Raw genomic sequence first — 26,235 nt, 5'->3', positions numbered from 1 at the left:
TGCAGCAAAACAGGTTTTCCATTCATTTGAGTGGAGGTTTTCTGTTTTAGCTCCGGCGGTCCGCGCCACAGCAAAACAAATGTTCCTGGCGTGTGGTGAAGAAATTGAGCCAGATCCAACTTTTGGAAAAACTGAGACCGACGTCACACTCCGGCCACCAATCAGACACTCGGATCAGCTAAACCCTCCACAGTCATCTAAACACTGATTACATTACCTTTATTTATTATTATGACATAATACATGATACATTAAGTGAACCTTTTATTGAAGTACAAGTACAGTATATCTATTTATTTTTCATCAATATATTGTCCTCTGATGCATCATTTAGTATTTTTTTTTTCCATGACATGATCTACATGAGTTGTCTAACTTTAATGATGGAGTAAGAACTACTTCACTCACAATGCCTCATGATGTAATGTCTCCCTCTATCCACCCCTCTCTATCTTTAACTCAACCGGTCGTGGTGGATGACTGTCTGACCAATGAGCTTGGGTCTGCATGAGGTTTCTGCCTGTTTTAAAGGGAGTTTTTCCTCGCCACTGTAGCCAAGTGCTTGCTCATGGTGGAACTGTTGGGTCTCTGTAAATAATATTATAAAGAGTACAGTCTAGACCTGTATGAAAAGTGTCATGAGATAACTTTTGTTATGATATGGTGCTATATAAACAAATTGTATTGAAACTAGTTCAATGACTTTACAGCAGAAGCAAGAAATGAAGCCACTCAAAAAGTTTGATTAATATTTTTATTGCTGCAAAAATAATAAGTATCAGGTTTGTAGTTGTAGAGGGACTTGAATCGTTTTGAGTTCCTCTCCTTATGTACAGTGATGATATTTTCTGTTCTGCTTCAGGCTCATTTATGAGATATGTTAAATCCAGTATATCAAAATTTCATAACAGGGCTTAACAAGGAGGACCAGATTCCGTTCTTTACTTAACCCCACATGTTGGACCTCTCTGACAGCAGAAGCCCAACACTGGTGGGGAAGCTGAACTGGACTTTGTACACTTTCAGTCCTTCAACAGGTTTAGTTTTCATGATGACGGTCCAACAACACCACACCACAAGCTTTCACACCACATGTAGAGCATTCCACAGTCAGCCATATTAACTGTGTACTTACACCCCAAAATTTCCATCAGGCATCACATGAAGACACTTAAGTGTTGGAGCATATCACAGCCAATCAGAAACATCATCAGAGATTATTGTTTAGTCAAATGAGGGTGGGAACTTTCTTTTCTTTCTAATGTTGCATGTGTGTCATGAGGGAAAGGCAGAACAAGTGTTGAGACCCATTGAGATGGTTCTGCTCGTACATTAATGCAGCATTAAAACAAGTGAAGCAGCTGAAAGCTCAAACAGGAAAAACTGTGAAGTGGTTTCAGTTGGAGCTGCAGTCATAACTAAGAGCAAAGGCTTCTGATTGGCTGAGATGGAACGAGAAATTTGTGTCATAAATTGGCTAATAACAAAGAAACCTTTAACTCAGTACCCAACAACTTTCAAAGTTGTGGAGTTGAAGAACAGAAATCATGTTCTGGTCATGAGGAGAGCAACTGTAAACAAATGAGTGGAGCATAATAAGACTGAGCAACATGCAGCCAGATTCATCTGATCACTGACATTTTGCATCCTGATCATCTGAGGTGAAAAGTTCTGCTGACACAGCTGGAATGATGCTGCTCCTGCATGGTGTGTTTTCATCAGTGTGGTCCGTTCTGATATGACATGCAGTATGATACAGTATGTTTTATGGTGTCATATCAGTTTCCAGTATCAGACATGACACTGAGACATTCTGAGGCAGAACCGGTGGGCAGAGTTACTCTTCAGTGACTCCACATAGAAAAACAACACAGTTCTTGTTTCATTTAGCTTCAAATGTTCAGAAACTGTGCTACCCTCTGGCAGCCATTGGCATCTATCCACTTCACTGTGCTGTGAAAATCAACTGCCGACCACAAAGATACTTTAGATCGATTATCAATCATGATAAGCCTGAAGCGTGTCACTGAAATATTCATTACAGCATTCATTGTAGCATTTTGTAAACTGATTGTACTTCATTGATGGATAGATATTATACATATATTATAAACCTAAAAGTAAAATATCATAAAAAATGATTAAAATCTGAATAAATTCAGATTATTCATTATATTGATAGATTAAAATCAAAGTAGGACTTGTGATACTGGAGCATTTCTTACTGTAACATTTACACTTTTTAGTTCATCACTGTGTTTTACACACACACGTCAGCACAAAACAAAGTGATGAGCAAAGAGGAGGCTGGTTTGGAAAAACACTGCTCTGCTTCAACTCAACAAAGAAAGAAAAAAACTATTTGTGGCCCTGTCAATGGACCAAAATGCTGGTGCATGTAATCTTTCGTATTCATATGACGTCAGGATGATTTATGATGGAGAGGTTGGTAAATCTACCCACCTACACTGACACAAAATGTCTCAGTGACACTCATTTTTTACACTGACAGAAGGAAGTTAAAAGTCAAAAGTTGCATCACTCGTGATCATGAAATCAACTGAACATCAACAATGCCCTGTATACAAATGCATGATATGGTTTGTGTTATTTAGCCATGACAAAGACTCCAAACACAGTAAGGGGAGACTCACAAAGCTGCCGGAATGATCAATAATCAATATTCAAAACACAGAGACGATATGGAGACATAACAGAAAATAAGGCAGTAATATAAAAAAAAAAAAAAACAATTCTCTAACTGGTGTAAACATCGTTAAAAGACTCCTAAATGTTCACAATGATTATTTCAAATAGAAGAAGTTTATTTAAAAGAAACCACGTTAGAGAAAATATTATATTCCGACAGTTCTCCGCCTGGTTTGGTTCAGATTCAAATCATTATACATCTAATCAAGTTCATTGACAAAAGAGCAGGATGCTCAGCTTGTTCATTATATTCATATATTACAAGCTACATAAACTGAAAAGGCCTGTGCATATTATTGGGTAAAATCAAAATGGGTTTGTGATACTGGAGCAGTGGGATATAATATCACATGTTTGCAGTAAACCTGTAGAGCAGACAGTGGATGATAAAGTGAAAACAATTTACAACAAAACACACAGAGTGACGCACTGAGTGTCAGCACACTGGAAGGTGGAGTTAGACTAACATCTAGAACAGACTGCAGATCAGAGCCATCATTCTACTTCACCTCAGTCTTAAGCTTCAGCTTTGGTCATTCTTTAGTGGTGCATATTAACAAACATTTTAAACTCACCTGCCTGGAATGAAATTTATTTGAGAATTAGTTTTTAAAATAATCAGATAACTACAAAGCAGTCCAACCAGGCTTCCATACTCTATCCAGGGTTGTTTCACTGTGGACTTGTTCCTAATTGTAACCATTTACATTCAGCATTAAAATCTTAATAAATAAATAAAACTAAACAGAATTAAAGCCTGACAAAATATTCTTATCACATGCCTTCACGCAGTCTGTGGACCTTGTGATGTATATGTGTATAGATTTTTGTCAAACTAAGCTCCAGATGAGACAATTTGTGTTAACCAAGGCTGCTCTGGGTTTCCACAATTCTACCACAACTAAATGAACATCATGGATTTCAGTAGAAGGCTTTGGCCTTCATACAGTTTCACTTAATCTCTGATATATGTGGCATGAAAATATTAGAATCATCTATTGTATACAGAATATCTGCAGCATCAGCATAAAAACACATTAGTCAAGCCTTCCAAGTATGACAGTAAAAACTAAACAAGGAGCGGCATGAAGCGGTTACACTGCTGCTCCAGTGAGATTAGTGTAAAAAGGACTTTCTGACTTCTGTTTGTACCGTGACTGACATGTCAGCACGCCAAGCCAAAAAACAAAACATGAAACCATTCACTTGCTGTCCGTCTGTCTGTCATTCTTTAGCATTCTGTCTGTGGTGAGTCTGTCAGTTGACTCTTAAAAGCAGCAACTTTCAAATATCTTTTTACTACAATCTTAAAACCCTTAGAGAAATTAGAAAAAGACTTTCAAACAATCACCTATCTGTTTGGGTTGATTTTCCTATTCTTGCCCAGTGTCAACAAAGTACACACTAATAACTTAAAATAATAGAATGCTTTAGAAATGGCAAAAACCCACTGTCCAGTCTAACCCATTTATGAGCAACTTATAAACATATGAATTGTCTTTAAAGGGGGGGGGGGGGGCTCAACGTGTACACCAATGAAAACAGCCATGGTAAAAGAGAAAACACATGTAAGGTCAGAACATGGCTCAAACATCAACATGGATGAGATAAGATGAACTCTGACTAAGACTAATAGAAAGGAACTGTGTAAATGAATGAGCACACAGCATGAGGATCGTCTTGCTGACAGGATAATAAGTAGTAATATTAAGCAGTTTTTTGACAGTAAATTTACCTGAGTTAGATACCTGTAGACAGTGGTTCAAACAAAAACACTAAATGACGACCCGACTTCAAACTCAACATTCTGCAGACTTCTTCTACTCAATGCTCACAAACGGCCACTCTGAACCTGTTTAACTGGTCTGTTGATGCTTTCACTGGTTTCACTGGAGACCATTCGTTTTGGTTCTAAATTAACCAAAACGAGTTAACCACTGTGGGCGAGCTTTAGCTACATGTTCAGGAGGTTTGGAGTGCTGCAGCACAGTGAGCTCTGATTGTGCTCTCTCTAACAGTTTACATAATTTAGGTAGTTTTCTGGGCAGACTGCATAGTCCAATAGTACATCTCATCTCAACTCAACTGAAACACTCACCGAGGTCTGGCTGAGGTCCATCGCTGTACCTCTGGAAGAAGACAGTGAGTAGACGTTGAGTTGGGAAACAGATGAGAATGTCTGCTTTAGGCTCAATATATTTGCATAACTGAAAAGTCAAGGTAGTGATGCTAAACTGTGAAATAGATCAAAGAGTGCAGTGTACGGATTTCCCACGTTGGCCTGATTCAAACAGCTACAGTATTAGCACTGTCCATAGAGGTGAACATATCACTTAGCCTAGTCTTAATTTGTGGTGTACCAATGCACAGTTTTAAAAGCGGCTAATCTCAGCGACCATGTGTGCGTTGAATGGAGTGGATTGAGGTCACGTGACGCTGTGGAGCTCGACTGAGCATCAGTAAATGCAGCTGAAGATGTTGTGTTTAAGTTCAGGGTCGTAATGCCTTCATGGATTGATTAGTGCATGTAGTACAGCTGATCACAGGGAAAACACCGCTGTCAGCCTCTACTACCTCCACACACACACACACACACACACACACACACACACACACACACACACACACACCATCACAATCAGGTGAGATGATGATGACGATGATGGTTCTGATTTATATTCACTTCTTTGATTCTTCCCTCTCTCCTCTGAAGGTTTCTGTCTTTTGAGAAGGTGGGGTTGATGGGTGGAGATGTTGGTTCACTGTGCAGGTCAGGAGGTAAAGAGAAGGTCTAGGCTGCCTCACAGAGGATCTGCTCCAGCACCGTCAGCAGGTGTTTGAGGCCGTAGATGTAGCCGTGATCATGGCTCTCACTCGGGAAAACGTGGGCGAAGTCGATCATCCTGACCTCCACCTCCGTGTTTCGTCTGCTCCTCTCTGTCTCATCAACTCCTTGTCCTTTCTCCTCCTCTCTCCTCCTGCCTCCATCCTTTCTCTCTCCGTCCTCATCCTTCCCTTCCAGTTGTTGTTTGTTTCCATTTCCGTTTGGTGGTTGTTGTGGCTCACCTGTCCGTTTCCATGTGGAGTTGTCCTCTTCACACAGTGCTGAGCTCACTGTCACATCCACAGCATCACTGTCGTGATCCTTGGCGCAGTGGTGGTGGCCACTTTTTGTGTGGTTGTTGTAAATGGTGGCCATGCTGTAGTCCCAGGGCACCGACACCTGAATGTTGTTGTTGTTGTACTCAGCCACTTCCTCTTCCTGCCCCAGGCCTTCCTGTCTTGCTTTGCCCTCCCCACCCCGATCGCTGTCGCCCACCGATGACAATAGAGCTGTTTTCCCCGCAGTAGGGCTGATCGAAGGGGTGCTGAACGGGGAGCAGAGCGAGGACGAGGTGGAAGAGGAGGGAAAGCCCTCATAGACAAAGAGAAGGGAGCTGGCATAGAAAGTGAGCTGGTGCTGGGACTCGAACCAGCGGAGGATACGCTGAACTCTGCAGATACTGGCTGACACGGCGTCCTTTCTCAGACTAACACCGTTATGGAAGAACTTAGCCAGACCTGGAGGGCAGGAGAGGAGAAGTTTGAAAGGTTCCTCCTACACACACACACAAATGCACACGGACACACAAAGAACACAAACAGTCATACCGTCTTTAATGGTGTCTTTAACCAGTCCCCGGCCGTAGTGCTGGTCGTACGAGTCAAACATGTCACTGCACACCTTGTACACCTGAAATGAGAACAGAGTGTTTGCTGTAGTTGTGTACAAACCAATAAAGCTGATGTTTATTGGTTTGTACATCCACGTGTAACCAAGTAACACAGCTCCTGTTGCTGTGATGGACCCTCATACATCATGACATCATTTTTAGAGGCTGTAAAGAAGACTGTAAAGAAAAGTCAGTGTGTGTTTCCCATAGACATATATACGTAGATGCCGCATTGAGCGCTGAATTGTATGTCGACGTCGACGCCATTTTGGATGTGGCAAAGTAGTAAGCAACCCTTAAGTTGCAGAGTGGCAACACACGGAAAAAGCTGTGGAAGAGTATTCTTTTCCAAGGTTTTTAACTTGGAAACACACACACACAGACTGCAATTGTATAGCTGTATAGATATGTATGTTCATCAATGCCCCCCGTGTATATATGTTCACCAATGTGCACCCCCCTCTGTGTGTATTTTTGATATATTCACACTGTTTAGCCTGCTATATCTACACTGTGAATATCTTTTTATATTTGTCATATTTATACTGTTTATATTTGCTGTATTTTCTTTTAGATCTGTTTAAACTTATTTTATTTTTCATGTTTATTGCTGTTTGCATCAGGGATATATATATATATATACACACATACATACATACATACATACATACATACACACACACACACACACACACTGGTGGTCACAGAAATAACTTGAATCTGTAAAAATAATAATATAATACAAATCTATGAATTTAACCATGAAAGTCAGACATTGCTTTTCAATCCATGCTTCAACAGAGTTGAATTAAACAATATAAACTCATGAAAACAGGCGGACAACAAAGAGGTACCCATAAACTATATTTGTTGCAAACACTGAGGCAATCACGTCCCTGCAATCAAAAACTAATCTGCAACTGTCAATGAGACTTTTGCAACTCGTTAGGTATTTGGCCCACTCTCCTGCGCAAATAAATGCTCCATTGTCTCAGGTTTTGCAAGGGTGCCTTTTCCAGAGCGGCATGGTTCAGCTCTCGCTCAACCTGCTCATATGAGGCGTCTTAGTATAATGTTCTATGGGTTGTTTCCTGAGAGTCGGTCACCTGTAAACGGTCAGAGCTCACAGCAAGGTTTTTCTCTTCTCACGACATGACTACCATTAGTGGTCACAAACTGGACTGATGTGCCAGAAAGACTGCTGCAGGCACCAAATCATGACCCACACACCAGTCTTCTTCCCAACGCGTTAAAATACCCGACGCTTTGTCAGTCCGCCCCTCGCTTCGTCTGATACCGACGTAAAAAGGTACCCTATCCGCTGTATGAAACGTTTGGTGTTGTCCATTGATCCAGTAATAACCGTTTGCGCTAGGAAGAGACGCTAGAGCAGAGCGCCAAGCCGTTCCATCACGCCAATAAAACCCGACCACCGCGATACATGACGCTGCAAGCTACAATCTTGATTTGGACAACGCGGACCCTCTGCCGGAACTGTTTTCTTACTATGGCAAGGATTTCTTTTATTGATATCATCAAACGTTTCTCAGCACAAACATGCCAAGATGTCATGATATTCAACAATAAGATAGCTTCATGTGTGGGCCTTAGTATGTTTTTTTCTCTCTTAGCCTGAGAAATAAATTTTTATTCTATTTTTGGATAGCGGAAAAGCTACACTACCCAGAATGCTCGTCCAATGACGATTTTGCAGATCTTACATCTGATTGGACAACGGAAGACACCTCTTGCCGGAAGTGTTTTTCTAACTATGTTGTTAAAGACTTTCTTTTTAATTATCATCAACGTTCTACAGCACAAACACGCCAACTGTGTCACTGATAATTCAACAATAGATAGCTTCATGTTGTGGCCATCGGTATGTTTTTTTTTCCTTCTAGCCTGAGAAATAAACTGTTATTCGTAAGTTTTGGATAGCGGAAGGGCCTACACTACCCGAATGCTCGTCCATTGACGATTTGCGAGCACATCTGATTGGACAAACCGCGGAACTCTGCGGAAGTGTTTTTTCTGGGTGTTGTTAAAGATTTCTTTTAATAATATCATCACGTTTCTGCACCAAACACTGTGTGGTCCCACCATTGTATTATGCTGATATATAAAAGTAGTTTATCACTTCCCTGTTTAATGGTCTTTTTATAATTGTCTGTTTGAGCAAGCTTGTTATCAACAGACCTTTGAGAAGGACAAATGAAATTTCCTGTGTGCAGTGTGCGCTGGAGCTGTACTAGGGTATAATTCTATAATAGTAAACAATTTTTCATGGAAAGCTTTCTGGTGCTCAAGGATCAACAAAAGCACCATGCAGCACCACTCACCATGTGAGTTTTGTTCAGTGTTTTGTCGAAGAAATCATCAAGTCGAATTGACATATTTGATAGGGTGTATTTTTATTAAAAAGCTATGCCGTGACACTGGTAAATTGACGTCACCGAACAACATATCTGAGCCCCCTCCAGCTGACCCCAAGGTCAAGGCCAATACCCCTGATAACTCATCAACGTTTGAGATAGGGGCCTGAAATCTGCACCTGCCATTGGGACAGCATGGTCGACCACGGTGTCGGAGTTTCAGACCTGTGCGCCCTTCGGGAGGGGCAGAGTGGCAGCGGCTGTACTTAACGAGGCCTAGGAGTAGTATTTGATTGTGACAATTGTGATAAAAATGAAATTGTATAAAGCATGACATGAATAGAGATGATATTCCAACCTAGACTTTTGATACCGTCACAAACCTACTTATCCTTTTAACCTATATTGTGTGTGAGTGTTTTGTTGTTGTTTTTGTTTGTTTTTTCCTGAAGTGGCAAAGTTGGGATGACACATGGGAACCGTGCGCAAGCATCTGTAAAACGCCACCACAGGTTGCAGAGTTGGCACCAACAAGTCCACAGTTTCAAAGTTCAACATGTTGAAATTATAATAGAATAAAGTTAAAGTGTTATAAAAGTTTCAGATAATAAAAGAGATCCACTTAGTCAGTGTCAGTCTCGTGTTCACTCTATAACTGGCTTAAGGACATAAAAAAACTATGAATCCAATAGATCATAAATCTCCCGTAATGGTAGACAGCTCTCCGATATTCAACTATGTGGTCTTATCCATTACAACTACACACACAGAGGAAAAAAAAATAGAATTCAAAAGGACAATTAAAAATGGCTGTACCACAGTATAATAGTGGGGTAGTAAAATATCAGTTTAGGAAGTCTATTGATTATATTGATCTATACTCAAATTTCAGACCCCTGCCTAAATCATTGATAAATGAATCCCTAAAAAGTAGGTAGTAGGTCTCATTGAGTACAGAACGGCTGACCCTGACCTTCCCAAGGGGCCACGGGTACGAAACCTCGGCACAGTGATTGTGGCCCACGTCCTGCATTCGCATACTCAAATGTTCAGCCCCCTGCTCCAAAGCTTTGATAATTATCAGGAGTCGTGACCGGAAAAGAAAAGGTCAGATTTGGGGACTCACAAAAAAAAACATGTCTTTTGGCGCCGCGCAGCAGCCTTTGACCCCATGGGCCCCAGATTTGGACAGAGGGATCCCCCAGGGGCCTGATAATGAACCGGTGAAAAAAAACCCACAAGTCCAGTAGAATTTTTTTGCCCCGTCTGGATTCCTGAGCATTGGGGTCTGTCCTAGAATCATGCAGTCTTATACCTCTGACCTGCATGGAGGTTTTGGAGGACATGTGTTTCTACAAGTCGCACGGTCTAAGAATTTTGTATGTGTCAGGGGCATGAGATGAGTGTAGATGTTGGTCTGGTCCACATCGGCCCAGTACTTTTCGATGGGCGGGGCCGAGAAAGGACGCCGTTCCACGAATCTGTGCCCTCGCTGGCCAAAAAAGCACCGAACTGCATGAAACTCACTGTGCATTCTAAATGGAGGTCTGGGTCAGGCTCCCAAAGTCCCAACTCTGTGACCTTCTAGAAGCTAATAGCTCTACAGTGATGGGATTGTGACAGGACCAAAAAATCCCAGCAAAAGGCTCCACGGCGTACGGACATGTCAAATTTCGCCTCCTACCTCAAAGGCATTGTCAATTTATTCCCAAAAAGGTGTCCAGAAAGGGTGAACTCGACCTTTCCAAAGGGGGTACGGGGTGAAAATAGGGGCCCTGATCAGACCCTGCGTCCTGATACACATACTCAGATTTCAGCCTCCGTCTCAAAGCGCTGATGGTTATTCACAAACAAACAGTGTGTTTTAGCCCTGAACTACTAGGGCCTCTGCTAAGTACAGAACGGCTGACCTCTGACCCTCCCGAAGGGCGCACGGGGTTAGAACTCGACCCCGTGGTCGACCATGCTGTCCCAATGCGCAGGTGCAGATTTCAGGCCCCTATCTCAAGCGTGATGTGAGTTTCAGGGGATATGGCCTTGACCTTGGGGTCAGCTTGAGGTGTGCTCAGATATGTTCTGTGACTGTCAATTTACCCGTGTGACGGCATGGCTTTTAATAAAACAACACCCATCAAATATGTCATATCTGACTTTGATGATTTCTCTCGACAAAACACTGAACAAAACTCCATGGTGAGTGTGCTGCATGGTGCTTTTGTGATCCTTTGAGCGCCCAGAAAGCTTTCCATGAATAAAATGTTTACTGTATATGAATATTACACAGTACAGCTCCAGCCCTAAACTGCACACAGGAATTTCATTTTTCTCTTCTCCAAAGGTCTGTTGATAACAAGCCCTGCTCTAAACAAAAGACATATAAAAAAGCACACTTAAGAGAGAAGTGATTAACTTTTTTTTTATCAGTCATAATATCATGGTGACACACCACACAGTGTTTGTGCTGAAAAACGTTGATGATATTATTATTAAAAGAAATCTTTAACCATAGTTAGAAAACACTTCCAGGCAGAGGGTCCTCGGTTGTCCAATCAGATTGTAGCTCCAAACTACTTCAGTGGTCGAGACATTCTGGGTAGTGTAGGCCTTTCCGCTATCCAAAACTAGGAATAAAAGTTATTTCTCAGGCGAGAAGGATAAAAAAAAACATACTGAGGCGCCACAACATGAAGCTAATCTTATTGTTGAATTATCAGTGACACTTTGGCGTGTTTTGTGGCTGGCGTATTTGGTCCGTCCTGCACGCGACTTTAAACCCCACCAGGAGTGTTTCAGAAGCGAGCGCTTAGCCCACCAGACTTCGTTTACTTGCTCAGATTTGGACATTTTCCCGGTGTATGTTCTTCTAAACATGCTTCTACATGTGTAAATATGCTACGTAGTTAATTAGTTTCGCTTTATTTTATTGTTATGTACAAAATGGGTCATATTAGACCCTGAATAGTTGTATGGGTTATGAGTAATGAATGTTAGGATCATTTTTGTATGTACCTAATTCCCAACTTCATGTAGATTATTAATAAAGCCCAGTGAGATTAGGGTAAAAAGGACTTTGACTTCTGTTTGTACCGTTGATGACATGTCAGCACGCCAAGCCAAAAAACAAAACATGAAACCATTCACTTGCTGTCCGTCTGTCTGTCATTCTTTAGCATTCTGTCTGTGGTGAGTCTGTCAGTTGACTCTTAAAAGCAGCAAGTTTCAAATATGTGGAGTTGTCAAAAAAACTGCTTAATATTACTACTTATTATCCTGTCAGCAAGACGATCCTCATGCTGTGTGCTCATTCATTTACACAGTTCCTTTCTATTAGTCTTAGTCAGAGTTCATCTTATCTCATCCATGTTGATGTTTGAGCCATGTTCTGACCTTACATGTGTTTTCTCTTTTACCATGGCTGTTTTCATTGGTGTACACGTTGATTCCCCCCCCCCCTTAAAGACAATTAGTTAATAAAATTATCAAATTAAATTCTGATTGGCTGGTAACTTTGGAAACTTACCAGCCACATTGGCTGGTGATCAAAAAAGTTAATTTAGAGCCCTGTTAAAGGGTTAATGAGCTATCATGTTAATTGTTTTTATTTTCAGTTAGCTCATACTTCAAGCTGAAAGCTAATGATCTGATCAGCTGCATGCTGGTGCGATAAGCTGTATGTTTTACAGTCAATTTACGTATGATCCGATTAGTCGACTAATCGAAAAAATAATCGGTGATTAGTCTACTATCAAAATAATCGTTTATGGCAGCCCTAGTGGACACTAAAAGTCCAAATGTATTTTTACTGTATGTTGATGAATCTATTGCCCCAGTGCATGTTGGGAGGCACCTCAACAAACTTACATATCTGCAGTTATAATCCAATCATATTGACAGTGATCATGGTTTCAACATGGTTTTATTGAAAAAACAGATTATCTGGATGAGAATGAACAGGAACAACCTGTTCGCCTGGATTCATTCAACCACACGTGAAGAACAGGATCCAAGTCTCTGCAGGATGAGAGGCATCATAGTTTTTAGACTGTCCCCTCAGCACCACACTTAATCACCCCTTTTTATCTTTTCCTTTGAATCTAACTCTCTGTTCCCTCCCTATCATCCCTCCATATCATCCTTCCATCAGGAAGACCATTACCACTAATTAGTCTCCCCACCATCTAAACAAACACATAGCAGAGATTAATGTGGAAACTTTCCCAGCTCAGTGCCAGGCACGTTCTGTTCTCAACGACAAAAACTACGAACTTCTGTCTGGTTTTCATCTGTCCACATCGCAGCATGAGCTACTGCAACACCAAAACCTTTAAGCTCTTCAGCTCACAAACTCAAACTGTTCACTATAATCTACTGAGATTACAAGTACTGTAGTGCTTAAAATCTTTTACGTACAATATGGAGATTGATCACTCAGTACTCATGTATATTGAAAAGAGTTAACAGGTAGAATTGTTTTCTGCTTATTGGTGATCACATCACATCAATCTCTGTCAGCTACTTGGTGCTGAGAAGTTGGCATACGCAGAGTTTACTGCAAACAGCTGTTTGCTGCAGGAAATGAGCGTGATTAGTGAGCTGTGTTGTCGGCCGTAAAACCAACAAGCCAAAGGGCTCAAATGTTCTGTACAGTTGGTGACAATAAGTCCAGTTTTCCCCTAAAACAAATGAAGACTCAAGTCAATTCAGCACCGCCCTGAGTACACCTTCCAAGGTTTAAGTCAACTTCTAAAGGATATAGATGTTGCTTTGTCACTTCTCAGCCTGAGGTGCTATAGCGCAGCAAACACTGAGTTCACCTGCTCTACGTAAACTGTGTCCATAGAGATGAGATCACATGAGCAAACATTAGAAGGCTACAAGCATACGGTTCATTTAGAAGAGGTTTACAAAGGGTGGAGACATGCAGCCATAAAGCTAATGTCATTTCCACAGAGGATCGGGTTAGACAAACACCATCAGGCCTTTCAGGACAAACCGTCAATCAATGGACTATCTCCGACTGTACAGAAATACACAGTTCATGACCTCCTCTCACATATAAATCATCCACACCTCACACTGTCCTGTCCCTAGAAGCTTAATTATTAATGTGGGTATATACACAGTATTAGTGATGTAGACCTGGAAACAACTGGATTGTTTCAGTTAGTTTTTTTATTTTCAGATTAAATACCATGGTCAATCTGAAAAAAAAAAAAAAAAATCTGATACCATTGATAAGTTTCACATCAGGTCCATTATATAAGTACCAGGCTTATGCTCTGCTGTACACCGTTTCAATTTGAAGTGAATTAGTTGGCAGTAAGTGAATTGTGTCATTTTGTACTAATACAGTACTTGTACAGATACAAACGAGTGCTTAATCTGTACACTACAGATGAATTCATTCTAATTAGTTGTTCATTTTCATTAATTGATTATTAATTCTCCTTCCTAGCATGAAGGATTGTGAAAAGCACAAAAAACATGAAATGCCCAATATGGAGTCAGTGTTGTCTGTTTTGCTCTGCTGTAAAACATCATGTTAGTTTAACATGGTGGACCCACTGCGCCTTTACACATAAAAGGCTCATTCAAGGTGACAACAATGTAACAATTCTTTTTCTCAGGTGATTATACACTAATGAAAGCATAGAAAATATAGAATATTGTATTCCATTGCTGCCATTATTTCTTAACAGGGGTCCATAATAAAAAAAATATAGAATATGCTGAGCAAACAGCTCCACATATGAAGAATACCATTTCTACTACTACTACTACTACTACTACTACTACTACTACTACTAATAATAATAATAATAATAATAATAATAATAATAATAATAAGTGCATATTTATTTGAAATAGAGATTTTCTCAGAGAATCAGCTGATTTAAATGTTCCTCAGATAGTGACAGTTCAAATGTTAAAAGGAAAAAGAATTGAAGTGAATGATATGAATGGAATGCTGTCAGTCCTAGACCTCTATACAAACAGAACACAAATGAATGACTTGTAAACTAACAAGTCCATTACATACAAATCAAATCAAAGTTTAACAGGAGGGAAACGAATCCTCGTGAGTCCAGTCATTTTATTTATATCAACTATTTGTCTCAATCTGTACAGCATATTATTTATTAACATCTATGTTGTTTGTTTGAATGTCTCAGAATGCCCTTTGTCTTATTATACTGTCAGGTTATGTTGAAACACAATTAAAGTTTGTATCTTTGAAATGAGAAAATGATGACAAATTTGAGCTAGACAAAGTTTACTACTAAGCCAAGTAAGGTGATAAAAAAGAATCATTGTGGTATAAGTGCTGATATACTGTTGCCATCAGTCCCCATTTTAAACCATGCCGTGTTCCACATCACAATATATTTATATTATTCAGCTCATTAAGTCACTTTTGTTTGTTTCTTGGGAAAGCCCAAACCAAAACACTGATGATGATGATGATGATGATGATGATGATGATGATGATGATGATGATGATGATGATACTGGCGGAGTCTGCAATGGAAACTGATCAAAGTGATAAAGTTTAAAGGTTTAGCTATTTGACTCTCTTCCTCTGTGACAGATAAGAAGCTCTCTGTTTCTTTCCTGTCGTCTGTGTGTTTCACCCGTGTCGACAAACTAATGAGACACGACATGATGTGTGTCTACGGCTCTGCTGCCTCAGTTCAGGTCAGGAAATTCTCAGAAATACAGAGATACAAGTAACTGCTTCAGATGAACACCGACAAAAGATGCCTGTGTGTGTGTGTGTGTGTGTGTGTGTGTGTGTGTGTGTCTGTGTGTGCGCACGCACTCCCACAATTTACAGTATTTACCAGCTGATTTAATACCTGGAAGTGCCAATGACATCCCAAAACATTTAGTCAGGAGGCATTCATCACATTTCAGATCTTGAAGAGAAATTTGTGTACAGGTACATTTCTTTGCCATTTGCAGTGCAATTTAAGGCTGTTTCCCAGTTTGAAGTGAAACAAACTAAGAGGAAAGAGAAATATTAGACAGATTAAAGACCCTCCATGACAGCACCACAGGTCAGACTCACCCTCATGCCGAGGACCAGGAAGCCAATCTCCTCCATCAGTGGGTATTTTCTGATCTGCTGCTCACGTTTCTCCTGCGAGGCGAATGGATCGTAGCTCCTCTGGCCCAGCTTGACATCCATAATACACGGCTTGACGAAGTGTCGAGTCACATCCTCCAGTTTCAGGTACAGGTCTGAGGCGGTGGCACAGATACAAAGTGATGAGCATTAAACTGAGGTTTGATTTTTAATGGATGGAAGTTCTTGCTCAGCTTCATACCAATCAAACCGATGAGAGGATTTATTATGTTTTACTAAACCTGCAGTGAAAACCTGTGTCAGTCATGTCACAGAAGAAGAGTCGATTTGAAGAAATAACACGAGCTGGAGCAGCTGGAGGTCACTTAGAAACAGCTGCTCGGTGTAATAGTGTCTTACCATTGGGGCTGTCAGGAGAGGACCAGGCACCGTAGTACTTGGGTAGATGGTTCTGGAGCTCCAGAAGGCATGGATCACTGCAGTCCTCTGCATACACCTTGAACACACCGACACAATCATCATCATCATCATCATCATCATCATCATCATCATCATTCCCACACAGACTGTACATACTTTATATTAGTGTAGGGTTGAAATAATCTGATTGGTTATTTTCAGATTACTCACTTAATCGTTTGTTTATCAAATATCAGTATTGAAGTGTTTGTTGTGTACACACAAAACATCTTACATTTATCAGAATCAAAATCACTTTAATTGCCCAGGTATGTGAACACAAGGAATTTAACTCCGGTTACACTTACGCTCTTGTAGTACAAACATCAAACATATATAGACATAGACTTTTAAGATGATTAAATTATGTGTGTTGTCACACAGCTGAAACGTGTTTATGTGACTAGACTTCCGAGGTGTGTTAGGATTAGGTTTGATTGGTTTGGTCAAGAGTAGGGATGTAACGATACACTCAACTCACGACTCGATTCGAGTCACGATTTTTTGTTCACGATACGATTTTTTCACGATTTTTTTTTAAATTAAAATGAGCTACAGACAAATTCTGACCAAATAAAATTATCTTTTTATTTGTAGGAAAAAAATCTCTCTTTACAGAAACTCTCAAGCAGTTTGTGTTCTTATTAGGGCTGCCAGCAAGCAGCTGATCTGACCATTACCTTTCAGCTTGAAGTATGAGCTAACTGAAAATAAAAACAACAAGATGATAGCTCATTAACCCTTTAATGAGAGTCCACGGCCCCGGGAAACGGCGAGGTCCGGGCGCTGTAAACGCAGAGCCGGTCGCGGCGCACCACCTCGGAGGAAATGTGCCCGGCGGGGGCCAGCCAGCGCCGGGGAGAGGTCCCACGAAGGGATCCTCCCGCACGGTGCGGCCGTCCCTGACCCGAGTTTAATCCCCCGTGCAGACTGCGCGGAAGTTGCGGTGATTGGTTAAGATTGCAACACCCCTGAATTCACGGGGATTCACTGAAGTTGCGTTGAAGTTGCAAATTGCAACATCGTGAATTCCTGGAGGATCTGTGTTATGGTATCATTTACAGTACAGTCAGGCCTGACGCCGATTACCACTACTGCGCATGTGTGTAGGGGTGTGTGTGTGTGTGTGTGTGTGTGTGTGTGTGTGTGACACAGAAAGGCAGACGCGGCAGCGGAAGTTGCAGCCACAACGTAACCTATTTCTAATTTTTTTAAAAAGACGAAAAACAACATATCCTACTTCTCTCGCATTCGCAAGAATCGCGATTCATTTTTTCTGTCAACCGATGCGAGTCGTCACACATTTGTACCGATTTTAATCGTGGCACGATGTATCGTTACATCCCTAGTCAAGAGACACACACACACACGCGCGCGCGCGCACACACACGCACGCGCACACACGCACACACGACTCATTCCCGTCTGTGTGAGACTTGCTGAGGAAGCAAGTAGCAGACACACAGGTCCTGTGTGTCTGAAGCAGCAGACACACAGGACCCACAGGGAATGTCTGATATTTACACTGATTATTAACAATTTACATCCATCCATCCTTATGATTTTTACACATTTGTAATCACTTTTTGAAAAGTTTAGAAAGCTAATAAATATAAACCTATGTTTACTGAAGATATTGAGACGTATATTCTTCAGGCATCTTATGTGGCTGTGTCCCTCTTCTCTATGTAACTGTGCGAGGAGAACTGTGTTGATATTACCATGCTGTAGAACTGCATCTCTCGTGGACCCCTGGGAGGAGGCTGGAGCTGCTTCAGGACTGTTCCATCTGGATGCTGCAAAATACCTACAAGAGACACAGAGAGGGTTATCTTCAACACACCTGTGAAGTCCTGAGGTTCAGTCAAATGATTATTGTCAGTGGAGCAGGAATGAATTGAGACATTTTCTATGAGGAACAACAACAACAACAACAATAATAATAATAATAATAATAATAATAATAATAATAATAATAATGAGATGAGAGAAAGATGGAGGACAGAAAAAACACAAAGAGAAGAGGAGAGCAACATGAACTTTGTCCTTCCCAAAGAGAAACTCAGCTCTGCTGTCATTACTCTACACTCACACTAGGTTATGCCGCCTGACAAACATTCACAGAGTTGACAAATTCAGTCTTAGAGCTGAACATGGAGACAGGACATGGAATATGACACTGTCTAAAATCTAATATTTATCATAGTATCTCAGAGCAGTGCATTAGTCCCGGTTGATCAAACATTCAGTGAGAGATTATTTGACTCTACTTTTAGGACTGGAGCTGCAGAGGTATCGTAACCTGTCTAAAGGTTGTGTTCACTGTCAGCAGTCACAGTCAGCAGTATGGCAGCCACTTTGAGTAACGTATGAACATTAATCAGATGATAAACTCTGACACTGTGAACCCGGGGTTTTATGATCTGGAAAGTTATCAGGGTGACAGATGATGGATGATGTTTCATTGTGTTGCGACAAAAATTGAGCAAGGTTCAGCTCCTTGTTATGATCACTCTGCATCATCATCACCATCCCACACTAACTCTGTCAGCTCAGGCACAACACAAACAGCTTCACTGTGCTGTTGTCTGTACTAGAGTTGCACAATCAGTCGACTGATTAATTGGTATAAAGGAACCATCAAATCTGAGAATTTGTTTCTTTTCTTTGTCTTACATTTTCAGATCTACTTGGACTGAAATAAATAAAGTGAACATTTCTCACAGGGTACCAGGGAAAAGGAGTCTGACAGGACTAACAATAACAATGAGCTTATAAAAAGATATCATGTTGGCGAAAATCATTTTGTGACTGTTCAGGACAGGATGCAACTGATCCAACCAGTTCCTGGGAACCTCACAACAACCACAAATTCAATGATTTGAATAGCATTTGGTATGAAGTCCAGGCAAGGCTACACAGCACGATGTCATGACCGGGGAAATTAAGTATAGACACCAAAACTGCTGCTTGGACATTTTTTAAGCTCCAGCCGTTAGATGAACATCACATGAAAAAAGTAATTTATTTGAGAATTACATTAAGTCAGCAATTACATACAACTCATGTATTCTTCATTGTTCTGTGTTTAAGTTAAATCTGATTTGACATGAAGTTACGGGAGTGCAAGAATCAGTTAAAGTTACACGTAAATATGGCGAGTGGATTTCCAGTGTAGAAAGATTCAGAGTGGAAAAGACAAGTGTCCTGTTACATCATCACATGCTGACCACCGCTGATTACAGACAGACTGAATGAACCACAGTGGAAAGGATTAGTCTGCTCTGTGGCTCATCTCTACTTTCTTCTAAGAACACACACACAAACCCTCCATACACACATAAAAACAACCTGCAGTAACAGCTACACAGGTTTGATTGGTTTGGTCAAGAGACACAAGCACGCACGGGCACGCGCACACGCACACAAGCATACAAGGGCACACACACACCTGTGTGCTGTTTAAAACAGCTGTACTGATTCAAATATGAGTAAATCTGTTCTGTCAAATGTGTGTGGCACAGATGAAGGAAGAGACTGATGTGGATGAGGTCTTGACTATGGACTCAAGACCTCATATTACACTAGTACACTAGTGTTTTCATTAGGTTATATAAAATGAGCTCAAACTATTTAAAGACTCTTCTTCAGGTAACCAGTGTGTACATTTGTCTGAGAGTATGTAGTGTATGAAAAGAGTGAAGAAGTCATTTTTCTGAACATCCAGCACATACAGTGTTACTATTTATTTGTGTTTGCCTGATGAATCAAAGTTAATATTGTCTCTTTTGTTTTAGCTCTGTTTTTGGTCACCACCTGCTCCTGAGGGAAATCTGTATCTTTAGCTGCTAAATGCTGCACTATGTTAACCTGCTGCTCTCCGACTGTCTGTGTGTGTGCTGTCTGCTGCGAGAGCAGTGACACTGAACCAAAAGACAGCTCAACAATGAGTCTTCTCTGTAGGCTTATCACTACATATGACCCATATTACATTGTCATTTGATACTTTATTATAAAAATATTGATTATTGACACTTTAAATGCAGAACCTGTACAGTAAATGTAATCATTATATACCCTTCACCACTGCTACAATATGCTGTGTATACTTGTGTTCACTGTGCTGAGTCATTTTTGTAGAACAGGATCTTACACTTGAGCAAGTTTTCACTTTAAATACTATCAAAAGTGCTCAGTGGACAATACTTTCAGTGCAGTACACCATCCATATCCATAATGGACGTAGTTCACAGTGGAGGTTTCACTGAGAGACTCAGCATAAAAGACAGAGGGTGTCCAAACTCAATAGTTGAAGTGTTTGCATCTCTTCTGTGACATGAAAGACTACAAACCCTTTAGAAAGCCTTCAATCAACACGACTGGCTTTTTGTGTATGCGTATGTGTGTATGTGTGTGTGTGCGCGCGTGCGTGCCTGTGTGTGTGCGTGTTTGTGTGTGTGTATAAATGACAATGAGTTATTCATTAAAATTCCTCATCACTCCATCAGCCATTGAGTGAGTGAGTCAGTTAGTGAGTTCTTCATCAGGCTGCCAGTTAAAAGTCTGTCATCAAATAACTGACAAACACACCAACACACACAGTCAGCTGACCTAATGACACATGAGACAGGCCACTACATGCACAGATACTTTATACAGATGTAACTGTCCAATATATGATGAGAATGTGTACATGTTTATCCTACATAAATAATGAGACAATGTAATCATATTGATAATAAATGTATTATTGCTGACAAAATGAATCTATAAGCTACATCTATAAAAGAATCATTCTCGTGGATTATGACACTGTACTAGAGTGAGACTGATAAATCAATCGGACGTTTTGTTGTATGTATATCTACATCAATGTGTGAGTCCAGACATCACGTGTTTTTATTGTGTATATTTAAAGAGGATCCTTATCTAATGTATATTTGGAGTCTTATCTCTTAAAAACCACACACACGAAGCCACAGGTTAGTCAAACACTTCACGTTAAATCATGAGTCATATATCCAAAAACAATGAACATCACATGTCAGACAGTCATACTGTGCTGATTGTTCATAATGCTGAAAACCTGATTAGGTGTTAATGATTGTTAAGAATTAACGACCCCCGATGAATTTAAAATCACAGACGTAAGCATTGCTGTCTTTGTTGTTAAAAAACCTACAAAAAAAATTGACATTTTTATAAACATCTATGAATAATAACTCAAATAGCTTTTCAGGTTCAGTATGGAAACATTAAGCTGAATTGCTTCCACATTCTAGAAAACACATTTTAGTGAATAAACCAGCACTACAGACAGCTAGACCTCATTACACATTCATGTAGTTTGTTCTTTAAACACACACTTTGTGTGTTTCTGCTCTCTGCTCCGGCATCACTTATTTATCGGTTCGTTTATCATATAAAAAAAATGTCACCACTAAACATACTGAAAATGCCAGCCATATTCATAATGCATTCTTAGCATTGTGCGTATTTTGCCCAAGTAGTTTGTGTACAACAGTCTTGAAGCCTTGAGTGTGGCATTATAGACATGGCCATCTTGGTTTTTTGGAACTTGAGTGTGGAACGCTTGGAACAAAGAATTAGAAATAGTGCTTCTGTCAGTGTCAGTCAACCCCTCATGGAACATTGCTGCCCATCACTAACACATTTTAAAGGTCCAGTGTCAGATGTTTACAGAACATGGCAGAAACTGAAGTCCTTTTTTATCTACAGACACTGCAGGTCCACCATGTCCACCATGCTTCTACAGTAGCCCTGAACAGACAAACTAAACAGGCTCCAGATACAAACTTTCACATTTTTGCATGTTTTATGGCCACTTTAGTTTTTCATTCATGCTTGGAGAGGAGGATTTGGAAAGAGAAGTAGACTCAAGGCCTGGGGAAGCAGAGCAGTGGGAGGAGGAATGAGCGGGATCATTTTCAGTCAGCAGAAGTACAAGCTGAACAGGATTCCAGAGCTCGTTCTACAACTGTTGTGGAGACTAAGGACACTGCTGGGTGAGTCTCAATACTTTGTCAATACTACTTTTCCCTGCAGGTTAGATGGAACTTGTGTGGCTTGTGTTAATGATTAGTCACTGCCTGAGGAAGAACCTAGATAAGATCCTTACACATTAGTATCATATAAACTCTATCACTGCTTCACGTCACGTCTCTATCTTCATCTGTTTGAGAGTGGACCCTGCGGACAGGGAGGAGATCGTCTCTGAAATATTCCGCAGGATTCATTAGAGACACAAACACCTTCCCAGCATTGCACACATGTAGATTCCATCACTCACATTCCAATTTCTTCAACAGAAACTCTGTTGAACAACTGTTTAACTTGACTGTGTTGAAATGAGTGCAAACAGGTTTCATGGCAGTGACTTCAGTTTTACTGCATCAGTTCGTTCAGCAAAACCTAACCGCAATTTACAGCATACGCCAGAGTCCACAGACATTTAAAGCTGGTCATCTGTCATGTTCCGTATGTGTCACTTTGAAAAAAAAAAAAAAAAAAACAAGCTGGCAATAAATTGAATATTGTATTACAGAAAGAAATGCAGCTTTAAGTGACACATTTATCAGCATCAGGCAGCTATGAACAGATATCTACATAAGAATGCCGAGGGCGAGACTTTGGTATCTGAAACGTTGTGGGGCAGGTTTTGGTTGCATGCAGGTAAGCAGTCTGTGTGGAGAGCCAAAGAGGTGGAATAGTGTAATAGTAATGTAACAGGCATCGTCTGATGACCATTTTATTTTTTATATCCATCCATTTTCTGGATTTCTGCTGGCTACACCAGAAGCCCATAGACTGTGAAGCTGATTTATTTATCCGTCTTCTCTGGTTACAGAAAACTTAAGAAGTAACTGATTATGACTCAAGACTGGCTGGGGTCGGTCTGCTTTGCTTTAACACCACAAAAGAACTGCACCAGAGTCTGGACAACCTTGATCTCAGTCTCGTTGTTTCCCTGTTGTCACACCAACCTGAACTGCTGTTTGAGTCACACTTAAAAAGATGTCATTACCAATTATCATGTCTTGTAATATGCCTCTAATACGTAATAATATGATGTCTCTGCACGGTTTCTCTGGCCCTGAACTCTGGAAGGTTGATTCTACTGACTCCCTCTGTCACCAGAATCCTCAGGCGATATGTCTGATTCATCTAATAAAATGACAAATTTGGACAAATGTACAAGCTTGCTACTTCTTAGTCCACATAAGCTCTGTTTACAGTCCACAGAGAGGAACCGGTCTGCTCCACTACATAATGTGTCTTTCCAGGAGATTTCAGTTCATCAAGGTAACTGACTGACCAGCAATGACTCATCCATCTGAGACGGACTGTAACTAACATCCACTGCTAACTACATCATGCACAATCAATTCAGCTCAACACCTCACTGATAACACACAATGGAGGCTTTGATGCTGTCAGGTGTCCTGCGAGCAGGAGTGTTAGCGTGTGTCAGTAAAGACCAGAGCAAGGCCATGGAACGCAGATGTCATGAGGTCAAATCCACAAATGATCTCGTTTTGATAACATTTAGTGCAGCAGGGACCCACATGTGAAGATGTTGTAGAATGAGACAGGTGCATGAATCCCATCTCATATGCATGCTGCTCTCTCTTGTATGAAATAAACACACCAAACTTAGATTACAGAAGCCTCTAATTTACTGCTGGTTCTGACAACAAATGTGTCTGTAGAGACAGAGACAGATATTTTCTGAATGTTGTCATCCGTACTTTAGGATAAATCATACAGCAAACAAAACTTCACTTCTTTATACAGCCTCCAGCAATTAACCAAGCAGTGTGAATAAAGTTGTATTCATAAAAGTGGTGGGTTCTATATATATATATATATATCTATATACTATATATATATATATACTATTATAGATCCACCACACACACACACACACACACACATATATGTGTGACAGATCAGGGCTGAATAAACATGTGAGTTCAAAGTTCAAGTTCAAACTGCAGCGAAGTAAGAAAAGAGGTGTCTTACTTACCCACTTTATCCACTCCATACTTGTGACCGGCCACTTGATGTGACAGCGGGACACAGCCGTTCAGGTGAGCCTGGCCTTGTGGCCCCAGTGGCCGCTGGCTGCACTTGTCTTTCGCGGAGGGGCCGCCGGACAGCCGCGGGGTCAGGTTGACCCCAACAGCGGCTGAGCTGGGGGTCAGTTCCAGTCTGCCGAGAGCTACAGAGGGTTCCATCAGTACGTGACGCTGGGCTGTTGACATTTGCAGGAATAAAAGGAGGGAAAACACAAAGTCTTTGTCCGGGACAAAAATAAATTAAAAAGTCAACAACGTGACAGTATCGATTCACATACTTTTAGAACGCACGCACAGAATTCAGCCCCGCACACAAATTGTTTGGGCGTGAGGCTGAGAAGCTTGCATTGAAATAGTCCGGTCCAGACGAAAGCAGCACCGCAGCTTCGGTTGTGTTCACCGTTTTTGACCGCCGACAACAAGCACGCTGACAGACAGTGAGTGTCGGAACCCCCGCTGTGTCCGGCGGTGAAGCAGAGCTCCCGAAGCAGCGCTAATTCAATGATTTTCATATCTTGAACAGCAGCATAAATACATCCTGGCCACATCCCTCTGCCAATTAGCGTCAACCGCAGCACAACCAGCCACCACTTCCGTTCTAGGCTTCCAAAATAAAACGCGTGGATACGTGTTTATATGCGTTTATAAAGACAGAGAGCTTTACTGCTAATAAAATGTCGGCTGGCGTTTTACTAAGCGTTACAGGCTCCGTCTAATCCCAAACTGCATTATTCAAAGTCAAAACATTACGCATTTATAGCCTTTATTGTGGAGGACAGATGAGCCAGCATTCGGTCTTATCTTGATCCAGTTCCGTTAACCTGACGCAGCTTCACTTCCTCGCTTTAGAGAAGTAAATAATGTTAATGTTGTCTCTCAGTAATGGTGATGTGACGACATACGTAGGACTGGTATCCAGCTCCATGCAGCACGTACACAGGCGGACTGGACAAACACAGACCCGAGTGTCCCCAAATGTCATACAGGGTCTATTCGGTCCAGGTTCTGATTGCTAACTTATCGATACCGTCCATTAGGCTGCTCAGCAGACACTTCCTCGCGTCACCATGCAGCAGAGCAGGGAGACTTCACACTTGCCGAACAGCCGCCTTCAACACGAGGGCCAATGCGTTGAAGATGAGCACAGAACGGCCTCACTGTCGTTCTACAATCCATGACATGAGCCGAGCTCGGTGGCGTCCTCCTCAGCCGTACATATCCAGGTCAGTGTGGGCGGCTGCCTCTCTGCGTAACGAACAGCGCCCCAAGCCTCCCACACGTTTCCGACACTTGCCATTACTGTCGCAAAACACAGGTTACCTTTTCACACCTTTTGCGGCAGCACGTCCATGAGAGGCGTTGTACCTCGTGACGTCTGACTGTCGATACGTATCTTTACTAAGTGATTAGACAAATGATCTGTGACATGAATACATTATTAATAAACACCAACTGTTTGTTTATGAAGTTTTATTCACACCCCTAATGGTCCACGTTAAGAACACGAATGAGGAACATGATGACAGTTCATAAAATATAACATGTAGCAGGAAATATAGTGTCACTTTGTTTTTCACTCGTAGTGTAAATATAGGCTGTGTCCGAAATCACTCCCTACCCACTATATAGTGCACTATATAGTGACACAAGTGTAGTGTCTAAGTAAGGACGTTTCCCCAGCAGCCTCTATAGACGAGCTGTTTTAAGAGTGACATCCATTCACTAGTATAAGACTATTATTCAACCTCTTCCTAATTCACCAAAAAAATGATCATTTGCATTCAGTTATTGAGGCT

General features: G+C 41.1%; 1 protein-coding gene across 2 annotated transcripts; it reads right to left on the bottom strand.

Moving 5' to 3' along the window:
• Positions 1 to 740: 740 nt before the first annotated feature.
• ipmkb (inositol polyphosphate multikinase b) lies at positions 741 to 25,746 on the bottom strand. 2 transcript variants are annotated; one of them, XM_027289301.1, is made up of 7 exons: positions 24,718 to 25,746; positions 24,388 to 24,615; positions 18,062 to 18,147; positions 16,281 to 16,377; positions 15,864 to 16,036; positions 6,361 to 6,442; positions 741 to 6,270 (listed from the first exon to the last, which is right to left on the bottom strand). In XM_027289301.1, exons 2-7 carry the CDS (start codon positions 24,596 to 24,598, stop codon positions 5,501 to 5,503), a joined length of 1,419 nt encoding a protein of 472 aa, XP_027145102.1. In that variant the 5' UTR covers positions 24,599 to 24,615; positions 24,718 to 25,746; the 3' UTR covers positions 741 to 5,500. The 2 variants fall into 2 exon arrangements, with proteins under 2 accessions (XP_027145102.1, XP_027145101.1); XM_027289300.1 differs by having other exon boundaries at positions 24,388 to 25,746.
• Positions 25,747 to 26,235: the final 489 nt, after the last annotated feature.

The sequence above is a fragment of the Larimichthys crocea genome, chromosome XVI (assembly GCF_000972845.2).
Source record: "Larimichthys crocea isolate SSNF chromosome XVI, L_crocea_2.0, whole genome shotgun sequence".
NCBI classification, from domain to species: Eukaryota; Metazoa; Chordata; class Actinopteri; family Sciaenidae; genus Larimichthys; species Larimichthys crocea.
The sequence above is the reverse complement of the archived record's forward strand: the minus strand, read 5'-3'. Positions and strand labels throughout refer to the sequence as shown.

Excerpts from the sequence above, each read along its gene's own strand:
- ipmkb (XM_027289300.1), bottom strand. The coding sequence starts at position 24,625 with ATGTCAACAGCCCAGCGTCACGTACTGATGGAACCCTCTGTAGCTCTC. Across the intron at positions 16,378-18,061 it reads AGATGCAGTTCTACAGCATG|GTGTATGCAGAGGACTGCAG; the intron begins GTAATATCAACA and ends GGTGTGTTCAAG. Across the intron at positions 6,271-6,360 it reads TAAAGACACCATTAAAGACG|GTCTGGCTAAGTTCTTCCAT; the intron begins GTATGACTGTTT and ends CCTGCCCTCCAG.